General features: G+C 40.2%; 2 protein-coding genes and 1 long non-coding RNA gene across 3 annotated transcripts in view; 2 read left to right on the plus strand and 1 right to left on the minus strand.

Moving 5' to 3' along the window:
• Positions 1-5,619, plus strand: part of vamp3 (vesicle-associated membrane protein 3 (cellubrevin)) — a 16,445-nt gene extending 10,826 nt beyond the window's left edge. Inside the window, exons 3-5 of the mRNA XM_079582240.1 lie at positions 988-1,146; positions 3,499-3,550; positions 5,146-5,619. Coding sequence (XP_079438366.1) covers positions 988-1,146; positions 3,499-3,550; positions 5,146-5,162 — 228 coding nt within the window. The 3' untranslated portion in view covers positions 5,163-5,619. The remainder of the gene's footprint in view (positions 1-987; positions 1,147-3,498; positions 3,551-5,145) is intronic.
• Positions 1-22,460, minus strand: part of LOC306982336 — a 284,342-nt gene that overhangs the window by 138,154 nt on the left and 123,728 nt on the right. The gene's annotated exons all lie outside the window — the stretch shown is intronic.
• per3 (period circadian clock 3) overlaps positions 8,964-22,460 on the plus strand; it is a 39,323-nt gene continuing 25,826 nt past the window's right edge. The window contains exons 1-2 of the mRNA XM_079582242.1: positions 8,964-9,102; positions 21,888-22,236. Of these exons, the coding sequence (XP_079438368.1) occupies positions 22,007-22,236 (230 nt within the window). The 5' untranslated portion in view covers positions 8,964-9,102; positions 21,888-22,006. The remainder of the gene's footprint in view (positions 9,103-21,887; positions 22,237-22,460) is intronic.

Genomic DNA, 22,460 nt, shown 5'->3' on the forward strand with positions numbered 1-22,460 from the left:
AGAGGAAGAGAGAAAGAGGAGGAGAGAAAGAGAGGAGGAGAGAAAGAGAGAAAGAAAGGAGAAAAAGGAAGAGTGGAGAGGACAGAAGGAGAGGACAGAAGGAGAGGACAGAAGGAGAGGACAGAAGGAGAGGACAGAAGGAGAGGACAGAAGGAGAGGACAGAAGGAGAGGACAGAAGGAGAGGACAGAAGGAGAGGAGAGAAGGAGAGGAGAGAAGAAGAGGAGAGAAAGAAAGAGGAGAGAAAGGAAGAGGAGAGAAAGAAAGAGGAGAGAAAGAAAGAGGAGAGAAAGAAAGAGGAGAGAAAGAAAGAGGAGAGAAAGAAAGAGGAGAGAAGAAAGAGGAGAGAAAGAAAGAGGAGAGAAAGAAAGGAGGAAAGAGAGGAGGAGAGAAAGAGAGGAAGAGAGGAGGAGAGAAAGGGAGAAAGAAAGAGTGGAGAGAAAGAAAGGAGAAAAAGGAAGAGTGGAGAGGACAGAAGGAGGACAGAAGAAAGGAGAGGACAGAAGGAGAGGACAGAAGGAGACGACAGAAGAGAAAGAAAGAGGAGAGAAAGAAAGAGGAGAGGAAGGAAGAAAGGAAGAGGGGAGAGAGGAGTTCCTTGATCTAACGAGGAACAAAGAAGCACTTCCTGATCCGTGAAGCAGCAGGTGGGACGTGCTCCTCCTCACCTGAGCTCCTCTGGCTCTCAGCACAGGGGGGGGGGTCACTCGCCTCCACTGACTGACAGAACATGTGCAGCAGTTTGGAGCACATGTCAAAGCTCAGAAGAGACTTTCAACATGTGGCTCCTCCTGAGATAGTGTTTGCCTGCTCGGGATCTCAACAAAACGTTTCAAAAATGTTTACTTTCACTTTAATTGTTTACTTTAATTGTCGGGTTTGCCAGAAATCTGCTCGGCTCCAAAGTCGAAATAATGTAAACTGGTTCCATTTGACTATTGTGCCGCTAGACCTGGCCCTGACCTCCCTCTGCTGATGTTCTGTGCAGGTGGTGGACATAATGCGGGTGAACGTGGACAAAGTTCTGGAGCGTGATCAGAAGCTTTCGGAACTGGACGACCGAGCGGACGCACTTCAGGCCGGAGCCTCGCAGTTCGAGACCAGCGCCGCCAAACTCAAGAGGAAGTACTGGTGGAAGAACTGCAAGGTAATATATACTCTACACAAGCAGTATCCCAGCATGCCAAGTGGCTGTGTGCGCTCTGAGACATTTAAACACAACTGGCCTTTGTGAGTAAAAAGGACTAAACAACACCTTAATGTCTCTATGTCACTTTTGTTTTATGGGCGTTGAGCACAAAAATAAGCAGGTGAAAGCTCAGTCGCTCAGTTTGTCAAGGCAATTATTGTAGCCATTGTATTTGATCTGATCTTATGGCTGGAGGTAAATCTACAGGAGTTAATTCAATTCAATTTTGTTGAGTGACAGGCATAACTGCTGTGAATGAGTTTTCTCAACAGGTCTCGGTCATTTATATCATCACTTCTATCAAGCTGCGCCTCGAAACGCTAAATGAAGACAGGGCAAAGTTTTTCTCTGTGTGTTTGGCAGTGGTTTCACTCGGGATAATTTCTCTCCTTCATTTTGAAGGACAGGGTTGAAAAAAATCCGTCATGAGCAATTTTTATCCTTCATGAATTAATCCATAAGCGTTTAAAAAAAAATATATATTTATATAGGCTGCATGTTATTTATGTTAGTAAAAATGTGAGATTACAGGATAAATGGAGCTGAACTAAACCTGATCTGAACAGTCTTGGTACATTTTGCAGCAGAAATATGTATATACTCGTGCGTAAAAGTCTCAGAGGAGACGACTTTCAGAGCGTCACCTGCTCATCAATATCAAGGCTCAGATGGCACGAATACAAATGTAAAGTGGAGCTTATTATTTGGATTTTTTCAATTTTAACGGAATGTAAGAAACGGTGGGTGATCCGGACAATGTTTACTAGTTCCATCACTGCACGACGCACCGCCCGCTACGCACACGGGGGGGGGGGAAGAGAGAGAGGGTGAGATAGATGAGCTCGTCCTGAGACTTATGTGAGAAGAGCGCTCCATATGGGAAGGATATTATTAGCCTTTAACCGCGTTTGCATCGTTGTTTTCTTCCCCGTGTTGTTGTTAGGAAAGTTAGCTGGCAAGGCAGTGATACAACTTGTAAGAGCTCATCCAAGACAAGACGCGGTGTGAAACTTTAGAGAGAGAGAGACACGCGCACTCTGAAAAACAGCAGAGCTGCGGCTTGATCTTCAATCCTTCAAAATGACGGACGGCCTTTGAAATTTTCCGTCAAAGTAAAAAATATTCCGTAAATGACGGAGAATTTTCGGGTAATGTAACCTCTGGTGTTTGGTGTTTGTTTGGACCGCCATGCTGCTCTGAGTGGTAGCGTTGCTTTTGCTGCGTCTGCGTTTTAGAAAACTGAATATGAAGCTGAGCTCAAGTAAGTCAAGCTGCAGTGCAATAGAAAAAACGTGGACAAAAACCAGCTCTGGACTGGATTCAGTTTACAGTGGCCATTTACAGTTTAGAAACCGACTTTTAAATGCCTCAGCTTTGATGTTTTACGTTTTATACTGTGCAATGATGTTCATGTAAGGGTAATGCCGGGTGTACACTGTGCCATTTTGGCCGTCTGCGGTGAACCATCACTAGTCGTGGGGGGAAATCTTAGGTCGTGGCACTTGCCTCGGCTAAACACTCGTTTTCTGAAGCCTGAAACTGCGATTGTCTCTTTGAACAATCGCACAGTGGAGACGAGTGTAGCTCTGTAGTAGTAGTAGAAATGTATTGTCCCCGTGGGGAGTGAGCAAAAATACACAACGACAACAACAGACAGATCTAAACGTTAACAACATGTAAAGAACAGACCTGAGTTCAAACCGTGACCCATCGACCTCAGTTTAAATTATGTTAAAAACGGTATATACGTCTTTTAAAACTCTCTCTGACAGAGCAGCTGTACAGAATAAAAAAGTAAAAATCACAAATTGCTACTTCATTTGTGATTTTTCTCACGATATTACAATCCCCACGTCGTCCAATGTGACATCTAAAATTCTTATAAGACAAAAGAGTTTACCTTCCTCTGGCAGTGATCGGAATAACTTAATAAATACAAACTCTCAGGTTTTTACTAATGATGCAATATTAAGTACAGATTGTAGCGCTTAAGTCAAATACAACTCCAGGTCTGTTTTTGGCTTGAGTACAATGTTATAACGTTGTTTAAAGTTCACAAAATGCGCATGATTTGTTGCCCTCACTGCAAGAAAGTCCTGGGTTTGATTCTTGAACCAAGTCGGGACGTTCAGTGCAGTGTTTGCATGTTCTCTAAGGCACGGACTAGACTATAGGTTAATCATCAATTCATGACCTTTTGACCCGGACAGGTTTCCCCAGCGGCGTGTTTTAATAAGCGGCTGTGAAGAAGTGAATGAAGGAAAAGCTGTGTGGTGTTGTGACTGATTTGGGTTCTGTTTTCTCCTGCAGATGTGGGCCATCCTCATAGTTGTAATATTGATCATTGTCATCATCATTATTGGTGAGTACTCTTTCTGAACCAAAATGGCTTTTACGTGATTAAACTTTTTCCTGTTAGTATTAAAGGGACTATACAGAGTTTAAAAATGTTAAAACTAAGTATTTTCCTCCCCCTACATGTTCCAAATATGTCCTAATGTGTAGAGTGAGCTCAGACCTGTTCACCACAACTGCCTCTAAAATCCTGCACTGTCACTCAAAACGGTGTTACTTCGGGTCCGAAGTGCCGTCATGCACGAGCTTAAAGCAGCACTAAGTAACTTGTTTACCGTAATAAATCCTATCCGTAGTCCCTCTGGGGGTAATACAAGTGTTTATGGGATGATTGGAGGGTCTTTCATCTCCCCCTGGTGTCTCTGGCCAGAAAACCATGCTTGAAACTTGACTGCCACCGGACCGGAGCCACCAATACACACTAATGGAATCACGAAGAAGAAGCTAACATGCTAACGGGCAAACCTAACTGCGGGCTAGCATCACTTTAAACAGTATTTACAGCTAAGTTTGAGTGAAAAATTATTTGATTTTAATTATTTCCATTGTATAATTGGATGCACAGTAACCCTCTCTCCCTTCGTCTTTCCTGTCAGCGTAGTATTTACTCTCCAAGACAATTAAAAAGTAAACAAATCGTAACTTTCTACGACACCTGCAGTTGCGCTTATGGCCTCTAGAGGCAAGAGTTGCTTAGTACTGCTTTAATACAGAAGGTGCAGTTACACGTATGACCTGAGGTGGCAGTAGTGAGTATAAAATGGCGAACTTGCATCTAGTCTCTTTAAGTGTTAATATTCGTCTGCTTGTTTCGCCGGGTGTTTTGGTGAATTGTAGGCAAACAGCTGATGCATCCTGGCCTTTAACGTTGTTTTTCCATCTACTGGAGAGCAATGCCCTGTTTGTGAAAATTGCTTTTGCCTGTCATATAACTACAGTGATTTATTTAATACATTTTCTTTTCCCACTTTATTTTACATTTTTAAGGCACATAAATATAAACGTGAAAACCCAATATTCAAAAGAGACTATGCCAAGATAGACATAGAAACAAAAAAGGAACAATCACTAAAAGCACACCAAAAAAAACCCCCACAAAAAAACATTACCAAAAAAAAGGCAACAAAGAACAAGACAAAAAGCAGGTGCCAGGGATTAAGGAATTGTGAGGCGTTAGTTGTGTTGTTTAATCGGGTACCAAAGGGAAATTCATTCTTCTGAGAGTCACAAATAAAGGGTTCCGTGTTTTAGAAAACTTTTCAAGGGAGTCTTTCACAGTAAAACAAATCTTTTCTAATTTAACAAAATACAGTGCATCCCGTAGTCAATGAGTCACGAAAGCCAGAGATGATTTCTGAGAGGCTGAGAGAGATATTCGAGAAGGTGTAATACCATTAAGTTAATACATTACAGAGCAACTAAAGACTAAACACATCCGCCCACATTTGCAGTTTGAAATTGAAAATCCTGATCTAACGCCTCACAGCAGTCTGTTACACATGCTATACTGCACTCGCTCAGTGTGTACACCATCAATGTACAATAAAAATGCATAAAACCACTTTCCTGTAAGAATGTTAATGATTTTCTTTTATTTCCCAGTCTGGAATTACTCATAAACTCCTCCCGGACGCTGCCGACGACGGACCAACCTCTGGGGGTCAAAGTTCGCCCTTTGGTCACATGGTCACTGCCCACTCCACCATTTCCTGTTTTAAGGTCCTCATTTCCTTAAGTTTGACGTTGCTTTGTGTACAACCATTTTAATATCGGCTAAAATATATAAACCATTTTATTAGTATATGTTATTTCATACCAAAGAAAAGTTCAATTTTACAATTCAGTAACTTTTCTATTTTTTTTATTTTATTTTATTAACAACAAAGCAGCCAATTCAAGCTATTTTTTTGATCCATATATTTATGTACACAAAGTAACTTCATGATTAGGAAAAACATTGTAAATTCTCATGATTTCTCTTTGTGTATTAATAATTAGCTGCATGTGTCCTTATTAGTTTGATGGAAGTGCCTTAGATGATGTGCTGTAGTTAGAAATGAAATACTTCTGTTTTGCATAAAGGTTGCCCAATTAGAACATTTTAAGTGCCATTTTTTTTCATTGATGAGATAGGTTATGGAAAATAGTTGTCATGTAATCTGTAAAGGTTGTGCCTTTATTGTGGTTGGTTTTTCCACAGTTTTATTACAAATTTACTGAGTTACAAAGACCAAGTGCCTATAAGAGCTAAGATGACAATTTTATAAAAGATGAAAGAACTCCAAAGCCGACTATGTGCCATGTTGGCCTTTACAAGTACAAACAAGTTGCTTCACAAATGAAATGGGATTTATTAGTGTTAAACAGTTTTTCACTCCACAACCTGCTAAGAAAGTACTTTTTTTTTTTTGGCCCATTTTAGTCTTTCATAACCATGTACATTGTGCCCATTGTGCTATTTGCTTGGGAACCAATTAGCCTGTTGCGCGGTATGGCTATGCTAGTTCCTCTGACCAGAAGTTGTGAGCGCCAGTACTTCCTGTCTGTATTCTTTTCCTATAGAGATTAGCTCAGACCTGCTGGAAAAATAATCGTATTTTCTAAAGATTACGTTGTGGGCAGTGAGTTCCCGGTAGATGATCATTTACTGTGTGTTCAAATCTTGATGTAACGAGTTCAGAGGAGACACCTGTGATCATAAAGGATTGATAGTTTGTCTTGAAGCTAAAGGCTAACATGCTATAAAAGATGGAATACAAACAAATACCAATAAAAAAATATGTTTTATATGCAGATAAGTTTATATTTGAGGCACTATTTCAAATTGTATAATGCATGAAATTAATGTTAGCCTTTAGCTTCAAGACAAACTCACTGAACGTTATAAACATAGACGTCTAATCTACGGAAATATTTACACTGCATTAACTCGTTACCCTGCAGGAAGTGATCATCTACCAGGAACTCACTGTCCACCACAGAATCTCTAGGAAATACCATGATTCGAACAGGTCGAAGCTAATCTTAATGGGAATGAATGCGAACAGGAAGTGCTAGCGCCCACAACTTCAGCTCAGAGGAACTAGCATAGCCACATTGTGCAACAAGCCAATTGAACAAAAAACAACCTCTAGTTCAGTGATTATCTACCAACATAATGGTTCTCTCCTCTGAGGTTTTCCAAGCTTCTCAAAATGTTTTAGGCAACTGTACATGATCACTTACTCGTGCTGCTTCTGTGGCCACAGCGGCTCTGGGGCTGGCAGCTGGTGCCTTGCCTTCCAATCTGTGCCAAGTGCATTTTTGACCACCGCCAAATCACAATCGACCCAAAGGGTGAAGCGTCACCAGCCGGTTTAAGTAAACATTATCGCCTTAATGCTGATTTAAAGCAGTCGCCTCTTTAGTCATGGTTGAAACTCCTCAGAACATTCACTAGTGCTTCTTGTGTTTAAGTTTCTAACTTTAGCTTAGTAGTATTGTAAGTTTATGTAAAAACATGAATGAGTTTATTTGTTTTGTTTGCATGTTTGCTGCTTTGCTTTATGGATGTACAGAAATACTAAGTAATGACAGTGACTCGAAACACTGGATGATTTCTGTGTTGCTTCCACAATAATGAAGGTTGTTTTTTTTGTTGGAGGGGCGTTTAACTTTGTCTCATTTTAACCTTTGCTTAAATATTGTTTGTCAATATGAATTTTGCCGTAAAACATGGGATGGACTTCATGTCGTGATATAAATAGGCCACGTTGAAAGCTATTGTAAGCCTATGGTCTTCTCACTGGTGAATGCATTTGGCTAAAAGTGCAATTTTTAATTCTGTATCCTGTATTTCTTTGTTTGGGTAAATAATAAAACATCACACATTTTATTATTGGGCTGTTTTTTTTTATACAAATGTAGAAACACTTTTGAAACACCTTTATGCTTCATTCCCAGGCCAGATGTAACCTTTCTATGCAGAGTTTGCATGTTCCCCTCGTGTTTGTCGGTTTGGGTGCTCAGAAATCCCCTGAAAAAGAATCTGAATCTCAAAGGGACTTTCCAGATGAAATACGGTTGAAAGGTTATTGGTAATCGGTGAGTCTTCCAAACTGGGTGGACCACCGGGGACTAAAACCTGCAGACAGATGCTGCTGGTTCCTCCTGTTGCTGGGAGTGAGGTAACATCATCCCCTGGATTGGAGTGACTCAGAGCCTGCTCAGTGCTGCACACGGGAGCGGGCCTTGTGTTGAGGGGGGTGAATACAACCAAGGCATTTCGTCCTTGTCTGTGTGGTTTAGAGAGGACGTCACCGATTCTTGCTGCGTTTGATCACATAGTTGCTTTAGTGTTAATTGATAAGTTGTTATAATCAGGGGCGGACTGGGACTTAAAAACAGCCCTGGACTCTGACCAGTGTGGCCCAAATTAGCGTAATTGTGACTTCTACAAATCCATATTTTAACCTCTTACCCCCTGCCATAACATTAACGAGTGCATTTTCCCTAGTTAGGCTTTTTATTATTATTTTTTCTAACTGGCATCATCAGCAAAAAGAACGGGAAAGGCGGTCGTAGAGACAGAAGCAAAATCATTAATTTAAATAATAAATAATAATGGTCCCAAAATTGAGCCTTGTGGTGCACCATACTCCACGGAATTCCTTTTAGATTCATGTTTTTTTATACTGGGCTTTACCCAAATCTAAAAGCTTCTCGACTGGAGATCAACAATGTAACGCCTCATTTGAAAGCTAAGACCTACAAAAGTGATGGCCACATTTTTGTCATATTTTTGTTGCTTTTTGAGCTATTTTTTCCATAATGTTTTGTTGTGTTTTTCTCATGTTTTTGTTGACTTTTCATCCCCTTTTTCTCGCTATTTTGATGCTCTTTTTTTAGCTTTTAGATTTGGGTAAAGCTTGGTTGAGGCGGGACCGGTGGCCCTAGAGCCAGTGGCCCTTCTGTGCTCTTCCAGAATGGACATATGGCCAGTCCGCCCCTGGTTATAATCAAAATAATTGGGAATTTAGGTGTTCATTTTCTGTTATCTACAACAACTATTACTCTAATATTCTCTCCCATAATAAAACAAAATGCCGTAATTCAAAAGATTTTATTCTCAATCCTCATCAGAAGCTAAATAGTTCTCTCAAATCCTTGGTGTGCGTATAACTTCCATCTTTATCCTGTGTTTTTATATGTAAATGAAGCACGAAACGCCTGGGTTTTATCGCGGCCCGTGTGGTGTTGTGGTTTGTTGTTGCATAACATGTAGATACACGTGAAACCGCGGACTGAAACGCCTCGCTAAGCTCCTCCCATCACAGCCTCCCGTCCGCCAATCACAGCCCTCCTGCGAGTGACGCCGGACCAATCAGCGCGCAGGGGGGGCGTGTCGATCCTCCGGTCTCACGTTGCATGAGTGTGTCGTGCGCGGAGGATTCGTTTCAACTGTCTACCGACGTGTGTCACAATTTATGCATTTTACTGAAATTAAACCCGAACCCGACACATTTTTTGGATTCTGCTTCAACTCGAGGATCGATACGGATACGTCTGCAGTCGCTAAAAGTAAGTTTAAAGCTTAAAAGTGCAATTATTGGCGCTTTTGGCTAACTGTTTCGGGCTAGCTAACCGACAACACCTCGCCCACCGCAACGTGAGTACTTGTGTGTTATTGTATTAACTTCTTTCATGAATTCAACAATGCCTCATCATGTTTTGTAGTGTGTTTAACGGGTTTGTTTGATAGATTTGTTCAGATTTATGATACCACGAGGAGGGGTAGTTCGCATGGCAACGTCTGCTTTGGTTAGCTCAACACATCCGTCAATAAGGGGATTTTGAATAACCCTCAAGAGCGATTTGGGCGAGATCGAAGTTACGTATTGAAAAAAGACATTCCCCTGGTTTGAAAAAGATTGAATTACCGTAAACTGAGCTCGTATTCGCCGATTAATCGCGTTTCGTAAATAGGTTATGCTCGAGTTGTTGATGCACGTTGACTTCACGCGAGTTAATATGAGAACTTTAATATGACAAAAGATTGCCCTACTTCCAAAATCCAAGACCACAACAATGTGTAACAGTGACATTTGGAATAATAAGTGTATTCCAGGGGTATTTCATATTCCTTATGTAGCTTATATAAGTCTGCCTCCCACTGATCTCGAAGTTTTTACGTATTTGTGCGTAAGTTCATTTACCTGTGTTTCAAATATGACTCTTTGATGTGTTGCATAGGGTGACATATCGCTCAAATGCTTTGTTTTGGCATTATTATTGTTTGCTGCACACACTTGCTGCTTGTGGGTATCTTCTGTTCCAAGCCTATTTATATGAATATATTATAGTACAGCATTTGTATTATTGGGCATATAGTGAAACTGTGGCCTGTCTAACGTCAGTGCTCTTTAAAGGTTGTTTTGTGACATTATTTGAATACTACAAATTAAACGTTACATGTTTTACCTACTTACCTTAATTCACAATGAGTAACTATGGTGATAAGTCTTGTATTAACTGTTTACCCTACTTGCTTGCCTGCATTGGATTGTTTTAGACACACACACACCATGGATTGACCTGCCTAAAGGTGCTAAGCTGTTTATGTCACTACACTCATTTTGTTTTGTTGTTTTACTACCTGACAGATGTTTACAAGAAGTATTGTTGTGATTACTGTTAGGGCTGAATGATAGTGAATAACTTGCGACACGGCTGTGCTATATCACGATAACAATATTATAGTGATGTTTTACTAAACCGTCTCAACACGATATGTTCCATTCTACTCACTTGTAAGTAACTAGTTTTCCTGCAAATTGTGTCAAAACAAGACACCAAACGCTACATCTGAACTAGGGCTGAAACAACTAATTGAACTAAAATAGTTGTCAACTATTTCAGTAATCGATTAATCGTTTTCTAGTGAACACAGACTAAAATAGAGCTAAAAAGACATGACAATTATGTATTTTGGATGAAAACCTACTTTGTTTTTAAAGTTTGGGTCTGCAGTGTTTTGTACATTGTAAATTTCACAAATATCTGTCTTTGTCTCGTCCAATCAGAAAGCAGAATTAGCACAAAGAGCCTCCGACAAACGTTTACTTTAAGTTTACTCCATCAACACGTCCTCGAGCGGCGCCACATTAGCTTTATGTGATAAAAAAAAAAAGAAAAAAAGAAATACAATTCCCATGCACCTTTCACAGCCAAGCGATTAATCTTAAAAATGATCGGTAGATTAATCGATTACCAAAATAATCGTTAGTTGCAGCCCTAATCTGAACCAAAACAAGACTCAAATGTAAGTAAATTAGGACATGTTTAACTAAAACTGAACTTCCACTCATTTAAGTTGCAAGTTCAGTGCATTTGTAGTTTGGCCGAATTAGCAAAAATCGTCGATCTCAGTCAGTTGAAGAAGGCTTTAGTGATGATGTAATATATTGGCTTCCCGCAATAATCACCTAATTTCATGATGCAATATTTTTTGTGATGTGTTGTGCAGCCCTAGTTACAATCAGTGACAATCATTGTAATTCTCCGTGCAAATCTACCTGTAACAAAAGGATTTTTTCATGCACAAGTTTTGTTTGGTGATCCGAATACGCTTGCACTGTTTACCTTTTTTCTTGGGCAGATTTTTCTGAGGTCATTCATTGGTCCAACAAGCCTCTCACAATGTATTTTTTGGGTTACATAAATGAGTAGAATTAAGCATGAAAAGTTTAATTACACTCCAGCATTTTAAAAATCATAAGAGCAGATAGAGTGTCATAAGTGTCACTGTGACTATTTCAGCCTTACTGGCGTTTAAAGACCTTTCCAGCTCTATTGTGTTGTTTTAAGCGGCCTACACTTTTGGGGATTAGGTCATTAAAGAAGAAAATAAAATAAAAATCTTTGCCTGATCCTCCTAAATAGTTCCTGGATCCTTAACCCTGAAGAACTGAAAGGTGGGGGAATGCAAATTAAGCACTGTTTGTAGCAGGTGCAGAGCTTCCTCAGTGAGTCTGTTTCTCTGGACATTAGGGCTGAGTATCGTTAAACGGTGCCTACTTGGTACCGACCAAAAAGCTCCGGTAGGGGGCGCTATCGAAAACTCTTTTTTCCAGTGCTAATTTTCGGTACTTTTTCTCTCCAAACGTCAATAAATGATCCGCAGTGAGTCTAAAAAAGCCTGAACAGAAGCTAAGCAAAGCTATGACTCTAACACTTCAGTCATTATCAGAGATGGCAGAGCCGCGGTCTGAGCCAGGACAAAACCGGGACTTACAGTAAACTGGACTGAATAAGAAGCTAGAGTTCTTAGACAAAGAGAAAATTAGCCATTAGCCATGTTTGGAACAGTTATGGTACATTTTTAGTGACAGAGTGAGCGCTCTCACTATGTAACAGATCTTTGACGTGTGAGGCGCTTTCACTTTGTCGAACAGCGCAGTGTGTTTAGAAAAGTTTATCTGAAAGAAAGCAGTGCCTGATAGGGATGCACCGATACCAGTATCGGGTATCGGGCCGATACCACATGCTTGTACTCATACTCGTACTCATTCATGAGGTCCCGATACCAGAAACCGATACCATTTGACGTGAGGCCAGCGCAGCTACGAGGCGCAGCTCTCAGCTGAGGAGAGAAGAAGCAACAAACTGGAGAATTGTTTAGTGTAAATACAATAATCCACATAGAGCTGACTTTATTACAGACTGTGCTCTCTAAATCAGAGTCTGAGCTGGATTTAACCAGAGCTAAATGTTGTTCGTGCTGCAGCGTCTGCAGTGTTTACAACATACAGGCTAACGTTGCTAACTCGCAGCTAGCGCAGTTTTGGCCATTCTGACGCCGTTTTATGCCCAGGGGTTTATTCATCTGAAAAACTAACCCAGCGACTAAAAACTCCTCCGAAAATCCAAATTAGAGACATACAGCATGTTTATATTGAGCGAAAATGAGCTGCAGCAGAACAGTGAAAACGCTGTAGCTTCTCGCTAAGTTACTACAAACACACGAGAAAATCTTCACGGAGCTGAAGTAAAGACGAAAATAGACCATTTAAGTAACATCTCAATTCTATTGTTAAATAAAAATACATAAATGAATAAAGCACAGACATTGGGAGGTTTGGACATGGGCTTTTCTGTCTGTGTAATAAAGTGCAATAAAAATAAAAAATTATATTGAATGAAAATATAAATAAATGGCATCAGCACAATTCTAATATACCTGCTCTTAAATGTGTCGCCTACTTTACTTAAGGAAATGTAAATGAGTAAATGTACTAATTACAAACCAATCTGCTGTGAAAAAAGTAAGAACGTTGAAGAAAATGCCTTGTACTCATATCGGCATTCGGTATCGGCGAGTACTTAAATCAAAGTACTCTTATCGGTTTTAGAAAAAGTGTTATCGGTGCATCCCTAGTGCCTGATGTGGATCTGGTCTGTTCCTTCAGCTCAGAAGGTAATAACGTCTTTTTATCACTGCTTTAGTGGGAATTCTGCTCAAAAAATGAAGTTACAGGTGACGCTGCTGCGGCCTGTTTTCTGATGTGCCGTGTTTGTGCCGCTGTGCTGTTTGTTCTCCTGAACGATGCTTTTTATACACATTATTTTATAAAATATGTCCAGACTTCAGGATTGGTCTCTGAGGCTGATAAATCCTGCACGCTGTCGTGTCGGACATGATTCCAGCTTCAAGAAAGTTTTGTTTTGGTTGTAGCTACAGAGGCGCCTGTGGCAGCTTCAGCAGATAAGACGGCGGCTCATAAGGCTCATTTTGCCTAAATATTTTAATTATTATTGTCAACATTTTTACCGGGGTTTCCCGCTACACCGGTAACCGTGACATCCCTAGTTTGGTTCCCAACCATTTGTATCTTGCAGATCCCTCGAATGCTCCAGAGGTACTGCACGTATCCCCTACCTCAAGGGTGGTGCAGATTAATTTAAAGGATCAATAAAATTACTCTTAATTCGTACAAAAACTAAACAAAGCTAAAATTCAAGCATTTGACTGTAAAGTGCTGATAAAGTAGCCTTTACTTTCAAAATAATGTTCTAACAGTCATCATTTTCATCTTTCTTTTTAATCTGTAATAAATGCAAGTACTCCTGGTTGGGAAACACTGACTTAAAGAACTGCTTTGGAATTTGCTATTATTACGTACAAATTGCAATTTTGAGTTAATTACAATTTTGCGAGTAATTTAGCAGCATTATATTATTATATTTAGTCGTTTATTCAGTGTCTTGCTGCTTGTTTGCAAGAGCATTCCTTAAAAAGTTTAGTTTAATCTCTAATAGAAGCAGTACCAAGCCTGGCCAGCAGACCACTCCCACTTTCAGTGTAAGCTATCTATTAATAAACTGTAATGGAAAAAACATTAGACCAGAATAACTGGACTTTTTTACACTAAATATATATCCTTTTATTTGGGTTTCTGTCTCAGCCTGGATTTGTTAGCATTAGCATTAGCAAGTTGCTGCTAGCTTTAGAATACTGTTGCTATACCTGATAAAAAAAATGTAATCAAGTTTGTATCACGTTAAATAAATCTAATATTGTTTACTACAGTGTTAATTTTGACAACATATTTTATTTTAGTTTTAGTCTTTTGACTAAAATGTAATTTAATTTTAGTCAAGATTTAGTCGAAAAAAAACTTTACAATTGTAGTCTAGTTTTATGATTTTTGATGATGAAGTTTGGATGATTTTAGTCTCTCCTTTTCATTTTTATTTAGTCTTATTTTAGTCGACTAAAATATCTGGACATTTTAGTCATACTTTTAGTCTCATGAAAAACTTTTAATTTAGTTTTAGTCCAATTTTAGTCACAAAAATATCACTTTGACTAAAATTAAGACTAAACATTTTAGTCGACGAAATTAACACTGGTTTACTATGAAACAGGCTGATGCATTGCTTGTGTTTGGTAAAACATACATATAATATAATACACAATAATCCCATATTTAGTTTAGTCAATATTGAAGAATAAAATTGCAATTCCATTATTTTCCAAATTGTTCAGCCCTAATAATATAACTACTTCCGTCTTAGTATTTTTCTTTTTGTCGACATCGTGCTAATGTATTCTTAGATTCAAAAGTAGTGTAATATAGACAGAATACTGAGTCTAGAGGCGTGTCTGTCGTTGTGTCCTATGCCACTGCCATGAGAGAGGCGTGATGCCTGTGACAGATTCATGTTTGTTGTATGTATGTGTTGTTGTTGTTGTATGTTGTATGTATTCTGCATGAAGTAAATGAGATAAAGCAAGACACTCTCTCCTGCACTGGGTTAATGTGTGCGTCGTGCGGCAGAAAACACGAGCTGCATGGCTGATTTCATCGATGACAAACATGTGTCGTTCATAGCACTGCGATCGCGAGGCTCTGGTATTTATTTTCTGGGAAATACAAGATAATACAGCGATTTAGGACTCGCTCTGTTCGAGTGCTAAACTTGAACACGGGTCCACGGTTCGCATTTCCTCGTCTTTTTCACATTTTGTTGAGGTGAAAATGTTGATATTATTGTGCATCTCTACTAGTAATACCACTTTAGCAGCTACAAACAAGAATCTATTTACAATTTGAGTGCATTCGTTGTTGTATGGGATTGTGGTGGTCGGGGTTTAAGTCTAAGTTTAATGGTTTTGTATAGCCCAATATCACAACAGAAGTCGCCTCACAGGGCAGCACCAAACATTAAGGTAATAAAACAGAGCAATGAATATGACAATTTAAAGTTCAGGTGAATCCAGGCAAATACAATGTCCAATAGGAGGTAGCGACGAGCGGCGTGGGCGTCCCCCGTCCTTAGACTCTCCAGCACGGCAAGGAAAAACTCAAAAACCCGGCAGGAGAAAAGGGAAACCTTGGGGAGAACCACAGAAGGAGAGATCCACTCCCATGGACGGACAGGCTATAGAGACCCAGGGCCGAAGGATCCCTCAAGCAGACGGGCCAAGATCACAGACCGTCCAGTCCTCAGATTCCAGAATGCAGGGTTCCTCCGTTCACCCAGGTTCCTCCGTTTGATCTAGACACCATGTGAATAGTGATGAACAGACTACAGATAAATTAAATATTGTATCATGATAAGACAAAGTCTGCAGTAAGAAGAAGAGGATGGCGCTCAGTGGACCGTACTTCCCACAGCAGTGTTCCTCCTGAGGCAGCTTTACTTCAGGCTGTGGGTTAGAGCTTTACCTAACTGACCTGATTATAAGCTAATTCAAAGAGGTACGTTTTGAGCCTGGGGGTGTATTCTAGTGGTTCCTGTTCTAGTGATTTGATTTCTATCAGTAGCAGAAACAGTAGGGTGCGGAGTAAAGTGTCTGAGGATGTGCACTGTCTTAACTGATGGAAACTATAAGTGTTAGTTGTACTTAAGCGTGTGTGTGTGTAATAAGGCCGTACGTTCGTGTTGAAAAGTCAGCAGTGTTGTGTTGACGGCGCTCGATTCCTTTTTGAAATGAAAACCAATGTGGCACCTGTGGTTCTGCCCCGACTCAAATGTCTGACTATCTAACTTCCTTCCTTCAAATAGGAAATATTATTGCAGTTATATCACCTGCAGTAGGTTGAGTTGATGTTTTAGGATTCAGTTGGAGCAGGCGCCAACACAACTCTGTGGGAGAGAAACTGCTTTGCAAATCATTTTCAAAAAATGATTTGATAGTGTTTGGATTCACACAGCTGCCACATTATATTCTTATGTTAAAAGTCCTTTCTACTGGCCAACATCATGAAATCTGCATGAAGACGGTTTCCTACAAACCCAGTTCACGGCTAATACACAATATTTAGTTGCACCTGTGAATTTCTTAAGAGCAACTCGTGAGCCCTGCCTTAGAACAGACGTCACGGCTTCTGCTAAAGGTGTGAAAAGGAAGGAAGGAAAATGGAGTATACTGTAGATCAGCGCAGACACAGGAACATGCTCAGTACGTCAGGCGAGAAACTAGAGTAAACCAGCAAAACCAGTACAATTTAAAAGCCCATTCTTAATAGGTGGCGTTCACGTGACATCACAACATTCTAGAGAGCCTATAGTTTAACATTGAGGTGTTTCATATCTCAGTCATTACTGGAGGAATCCACATGAAAACTGTCACAAAGTTCATTATCTCTGTCAGCACATATGAACTAATGACCAATTATTTTCTCCGAAAAACATCAAAAAGTGGTGACAATATGCGAAAACATGAGCACGATGTTGTCCAACAGAAAGTATTTCTCCACGCCACCTATTTAGTGAGAGATTGTTATGTGTTCAGGCCTTTGCGCACAAATGTAGGCTTGGTTTACATCTCAGCGTGTGCTGAAGGCAAATGTGTGTTTTGATCACAGCTTGCTGTTATGTAATACTGCAGACAGACGGTCTGGATCACAGACCGACCCGCCTCCTTTATCCACGCCAGTGTGAAGCACTCACATGTCCATAACAATCATGAGATACATTAGATTAACAGTTTAGAATTCAGTCTTTCTTCTCGGTTTGCTGGTTTGAATTTATGTGATGCATTTTATTCAATTTAAGTAACTGTAAAGCATTTTGACAATGTATTAAACAAGACTATGTTTTAGAAAGTGTAATGCGACCTGTATATGATCTTTTCATGACGGCCTGAACGATACAGATCTGATCTTTTCCAATGTGACCCAGGCCACTTGGATATGTAGCCCTGAATCCCATACGTATCTGATCTTTTGCAATGCGACTTCAGTCTGAACGGACAGGTCGCTTTTATCTGACCTACACGTCATCGATGCACTACAAATGACCATTCATTCTGCATTAAAGTCAATGTGAGCGGGAGGAAAACAACACTTGTTATGAATAAAAGCCCCTGAGCTGAGATCCACAGCAGCACGTTTCTCATCAAAGACATGACTGCCTCTGCTGCACAAAAGTCCAGAGCCCAAAAAACTGTCTCTCTTCCGTCTAAAACTGATTTTAGGGCTTTTTTTAAATTGATGTTAGAGCTGGGCGATATGGATCAAAAGTCATATCCTATAGGTTGAATATCGATATACGATATATATCCCAATGTTTTTTAGTGAGAGCTGTGAGTGAATGTTGTCAAAAGCCAAATACGAATAGTTTTATTGAAAACTCACTATAAAATATAAACATAAACACTGTATAACAAAGCTCAGTCCGGTGCACTTTTAAATATTAAAAAAAAATCTTAAATAAAAGTGGCCTCTAATATAAAATAGGTCAATCTTTTTCTGAGGGCAGCATTTATATATAAAGAGACAACTAAATAAAGTGCTCCGTTTAAGAAAGACTTTGTTAAACTTCAGCTTGAGATTACTTGTTTGTTTTTGTTTACTTAATAGCTTACCTGAACAGTCTCAACCAGTTGCACAAGAAAAAGATCAACTCAATAAGCATGTTCTTTTTGTTACTTTGATAAACAGTAGTGTTTGAGAGTAATATATGAACGACCATGCAAAAATCTTGACTTTTTCAAAAAATCGTGATCGAGCATTAAGCGCTGCAGTCTTGACCGCAGTTTATTTACAGTGTACAATACAATACAATACCTGCAAAGTTTTTAGGTTTACTAGGCCTACAGAAGAGCAGTGCGTGTTCCTGACAGGAGGGGGCGTGGCATCACGATGGCGGTTCTCCATCGTTGGTTCATTCATCACCCGAGTGGCCTGGACTGGAACCCAAAAAAAAAACCTGGACTAGATTGAACAGGCGTCGTATGTCATTCAACACAAACCGGAATGAATTGGCGGAACGGATTTGTTGCAGACGCACGTTTTAGCGATCTGTGATTAGCGCTGCATAATAACATGCGATCCTCCTGCCCGGTTCTCAGGTTCATAAACCAGGTCAGCACAAATGGCTGGAATGTGTTTTTTTTTTTTTATTCAGTGGCAAAATGTGGTGTCATTTCTCAATGGCACATGTTGGATTGTTTCGACGTGCTTCACACTTACAGTAGTTGATCCCCGTCCCATGTGTCAGATTATAATTGCTATTGCACGAATAAAGGTGAGCAATGTGACCTGAACATGTGATGAAGGAGATCAGGACTCTTGATTTGGATAATGCAGAATGTAGAAAACTTTCATTGTTATCAAAAAGTGAGGATTTTTGTCAATATTGCCAAGCACTATCTCATACCTGTAAATATTGGGGGGTTGGAAGGTTTGTGGGGCGGAAGTGTTTTTATTCTGTAAAGCACTTTATGTTATGAAGGATTGACTGATTGGCTTCCTGGTTACATCACATCTTAGGAAACATTCACGAAACATAAAGCCCATAATCAAACATTAAATAAGATCTCTCAGTTTAGTGAGTTAATTTAGTATGTTGTGTGTATTTTCTGGTCTTGTGGTACTTGGAAGGTCATTTTTATCATGAGTTACTTGTAGGGTTGGGCGATATCCCCTTAATTGGCAGTTGACGATGTTGCAGTGAACCATTGTAACAACATCGTCCATCTCTCAATATACGTATTTATTTTAAAGACATTTACATAGAATTTATTTATGCTGCATATTATTTATGTTAGGAAAAATGTGAGATTGCAGGATAAATGGATCTTAACTAAACGTGAACTGAACAGAGTCATGGAATACACATTTTGCAAGAGGAATGTGTTGAAACTCTGAGCTTATTATTTGCTTTTTCTCAATTTTAGTGTAAAGTTTGGGTAACTGTGGGTGAGCGGGGCAATATTTAGCTGTTTGCATTGTAGCCTACGTTTTTGAAGCTGCTCCATGTTCTCCAGCTCTCCTCTCTCTCCTCTCTTGGTCCTTCGTGAGATTATCCAAATCCACGCACTCTCAGCTAGCTCCGATGTGACGTCTATTGCGGCACTTTAAAGTGGTTTAGTTTCCGTGCGAAAAGCAGAGCGAGACCACGCGGTGTTAAACAGTAAAGCTGCTCAGAGAGAGCTCTGCACGTCAGAAAAAGAGTCGCGCTGCATCTTTATTTTAATAATTACGGCTAACACGTCATGTCTCTGGCAGGCTACTTAAGCTAGCGTGCATATTAGTTATATCACTTACAGTGCAATCCCGACAAAGTTTTTAGGTTTACTAGGCAGGGTTCAAGACTAACTTTTATTTTAGTAGCGCTGGCGCTACCAACTTTTTCATTTGGTCACACAGACACAGACACAATATCAAAATTCACCATTTTAATAAATTAAAACAAGGACAGTTATAAACATGTTCGAAATAACTTATAATTGATCCTAACAATGATCAAAATAGTGTTAAAACTTTTTAAAATAATAGTGATTTTACATAGTTTTATTATATTTTTTTGTTGCATTGTTCTGCTTTAATTTTGTGTTTTCAATCCATTATTATTCATCTTCCTTGACAATTGCTTGTCTCTTTCTTTCCAAATCTGCAATATCACTGTCACTTACAGGATATTCATTTATAAAATTATGTATTACTGCCAATTAAGACACAGGCAAAAAGTACCTGTTTAGCCTAAAGCCTAAATAAAATACAGGAGCTCAATCTGCTGCGGCTGAGGGAGGGCGGGCCATAACAGCAGCTGTTAGCTCTCCGTTAGCTTTATGTTAGCTTTACGTTAGCTCTCCGTTAGCTTTACATTTGCGCTCTAAAACAAGCTTTTTCTGACCGCGAGGAGATCTGAGCGAGCTCATGTAGGAACATAAACCGCTAAACTCTTTCTGCTCCTGTCTCCTCCTCTGGTGCTCGTGCTTCTCTCTGACCTGCGCTCGTGAGCTCGCCGCTCGGCTGCAGCGCTACCGCCCCAAAAGGCGAACATAAAAGTGAAAATAGATACTTCTTTGGGGAATAAAGTGTCGGAAAGTGCGCATTGGCAGAAAGTAATAGAAGGTTAATTCATGTCGGGACACGTGGCTTCTGTTGCTGTCTGTATTTCACCTGTCTCTCGGACCAACAGGGAGAGCGGGGCACTTGCCCGGACAAAACGTTTAGGTAAACTACCAGCTGACTTCTTCAATAATAGTAGAAGCTTGGGTGGTGCGTGCGTGCGTGTTTGTGCAGTGTGTGTGTGTTCTCAGAGGAGTGCTCTGGACACGCTGTTTATAACGTTATTTGCAGCACTCCTCATAAAGCCTATTAGACTTTCTTTCTTTTTTTTGCTCGCACAGATGCTACCACTTATTTTTTTTACTCGCACATTCTCTAAAAATAGTCGCATATGCGAGCATTTTGGTCGCAGTCTAGAACCCTGCTAGGCCTACAGAAGAGTAGTTTGTGTTTCTGACAGTTGTTTCATCTAAATTCATCTAAATCTTTAATTCCATCTGGAAAAAACACAGAAGATAAATAATCAGATAATATTGCTACAATTATTTGCACCTTCATCTCCATAACAGTGAATGCTCCTGTAAGTTCACGTCCTCTGTGCAGTTTACACGTGTTTTTACTGTCAGGCAATATCGTGTTTAGCACACGTTTGCCAGAAACATTGGTTAAATTAATTGTAACTTTCAAAGGATTGTTTATGCTGCTGCTTTCAGTGACTCTGAGCGCAGCATCTCCGTGTGGTTCTGACATGGCATACAAATGATCTCATCTACCGCGGTATGAACGTTTACACCGTGCACGGCATGATATGGACCAACCCTAATCAAGGCCGCAATTTGCGCTGGGCATCAGGCAGAGATTAGGGATATCCTGATCCGATTTTTTGACACTTCTTTGTCACTAAAGCCGGTTTGGTTACACAGATGTGCACCTGCTTGTGATCGTGTAAATGGTAGGAGCTCTATTAGAGGTAGTGAAACTCTATGAAAGTGATCGGTAACCATGAACACGACTGCTGGGCAATATGGAAAATTCATATATCACGATATGGACTATTTTATATCACGATAACGATGTACAGTGGTCCCTCGTTTATTGTGGGGTTTACATTCTAAAACAATCCGCTAGATGCAAGTTGGTTATGTTAAACTCACTACTGCCACCTTTTTGAGTGACAGTGCAGGATTTTAGAGGCAGTTGTGGTGAACAGGTCTAAGCTCATTCTACACACTAGGACACGGCTGGAACATGTAGGGGGAGGAAAATACTTAATTTTAACATTTCATTAAAGTCCCTTTAAGGCAGTAAAACCCCTCGCAACACACTTTTACCCTTTTACCAATGGTTCACAGGGGTTCTCCCTTATGCTTGATGTATACTGTGCGAAATCACATTGCTTGACGTGGGGATGTTTACCATCGTGAGCTGCTATGCCCTCAAATTCTGTGAGAAACGTTAGAGAAATGGCCCGATAGACACTTCTATCGTCCTCACAATATGTATTGTCATATCGCCTTGCACTAACAAACACAATAATTAATTATCTTTTCCCTTTTCCAGCTACCCCCATGCCCCTCTAGCCTCACCCACATGGGCATGGCCCTTCTATTGCCTGCTGAACATATGAAGACCCAGTTCCTAAACACCACCTAAGAGCTATCTGTGACCCGAGCGCCGAGATGACGGGAGGAGAGACCGAGGAGCCTGCGTTACCCAACCTGACCGCAGCCGGAGAGGAGAGCGAGCCATCGGGCCGACGAGCGCATCAAGAGAGCGATGCCAACACTGGAGGAGAGGCGGGGCCAGATGACGAGGACATGACCAGTGGATCACATGACCTGTCGTCATCGGCCAATCACAGCCCGAGGAGCGTGACCGGGTCAACCTCGGCATCAATGTCAATAAAGAGGTTTGTATTTTTACACAGCAAGACCACTTTTCCAGACAATCTTTGGCTTTTTTAATTCACTCCCCACATTCTGTGATGGTGATGACAGTGGCGGCTGGGGATGTGAAAACAAGGGGGACAATATTATCAAAAGACACAACTAAACAATAAAGAAGCAAGAAATTAAAGTACAAAGATAATCATGATACATATTTTTGTTTTGCACCACTAAGTACGAGATGATT

The sequence above is a fragment of the Gobius niger genome, assembly GCF_951799975.1.
Source record: "Gobius niger genome assembly, chromosome: 24".
Lineage (NCBI taxonomy): Eukaryota > Metazoa > Chordata > Actinopteri > Gobiiformes > Gobiidae > Gobius > Gobius niger.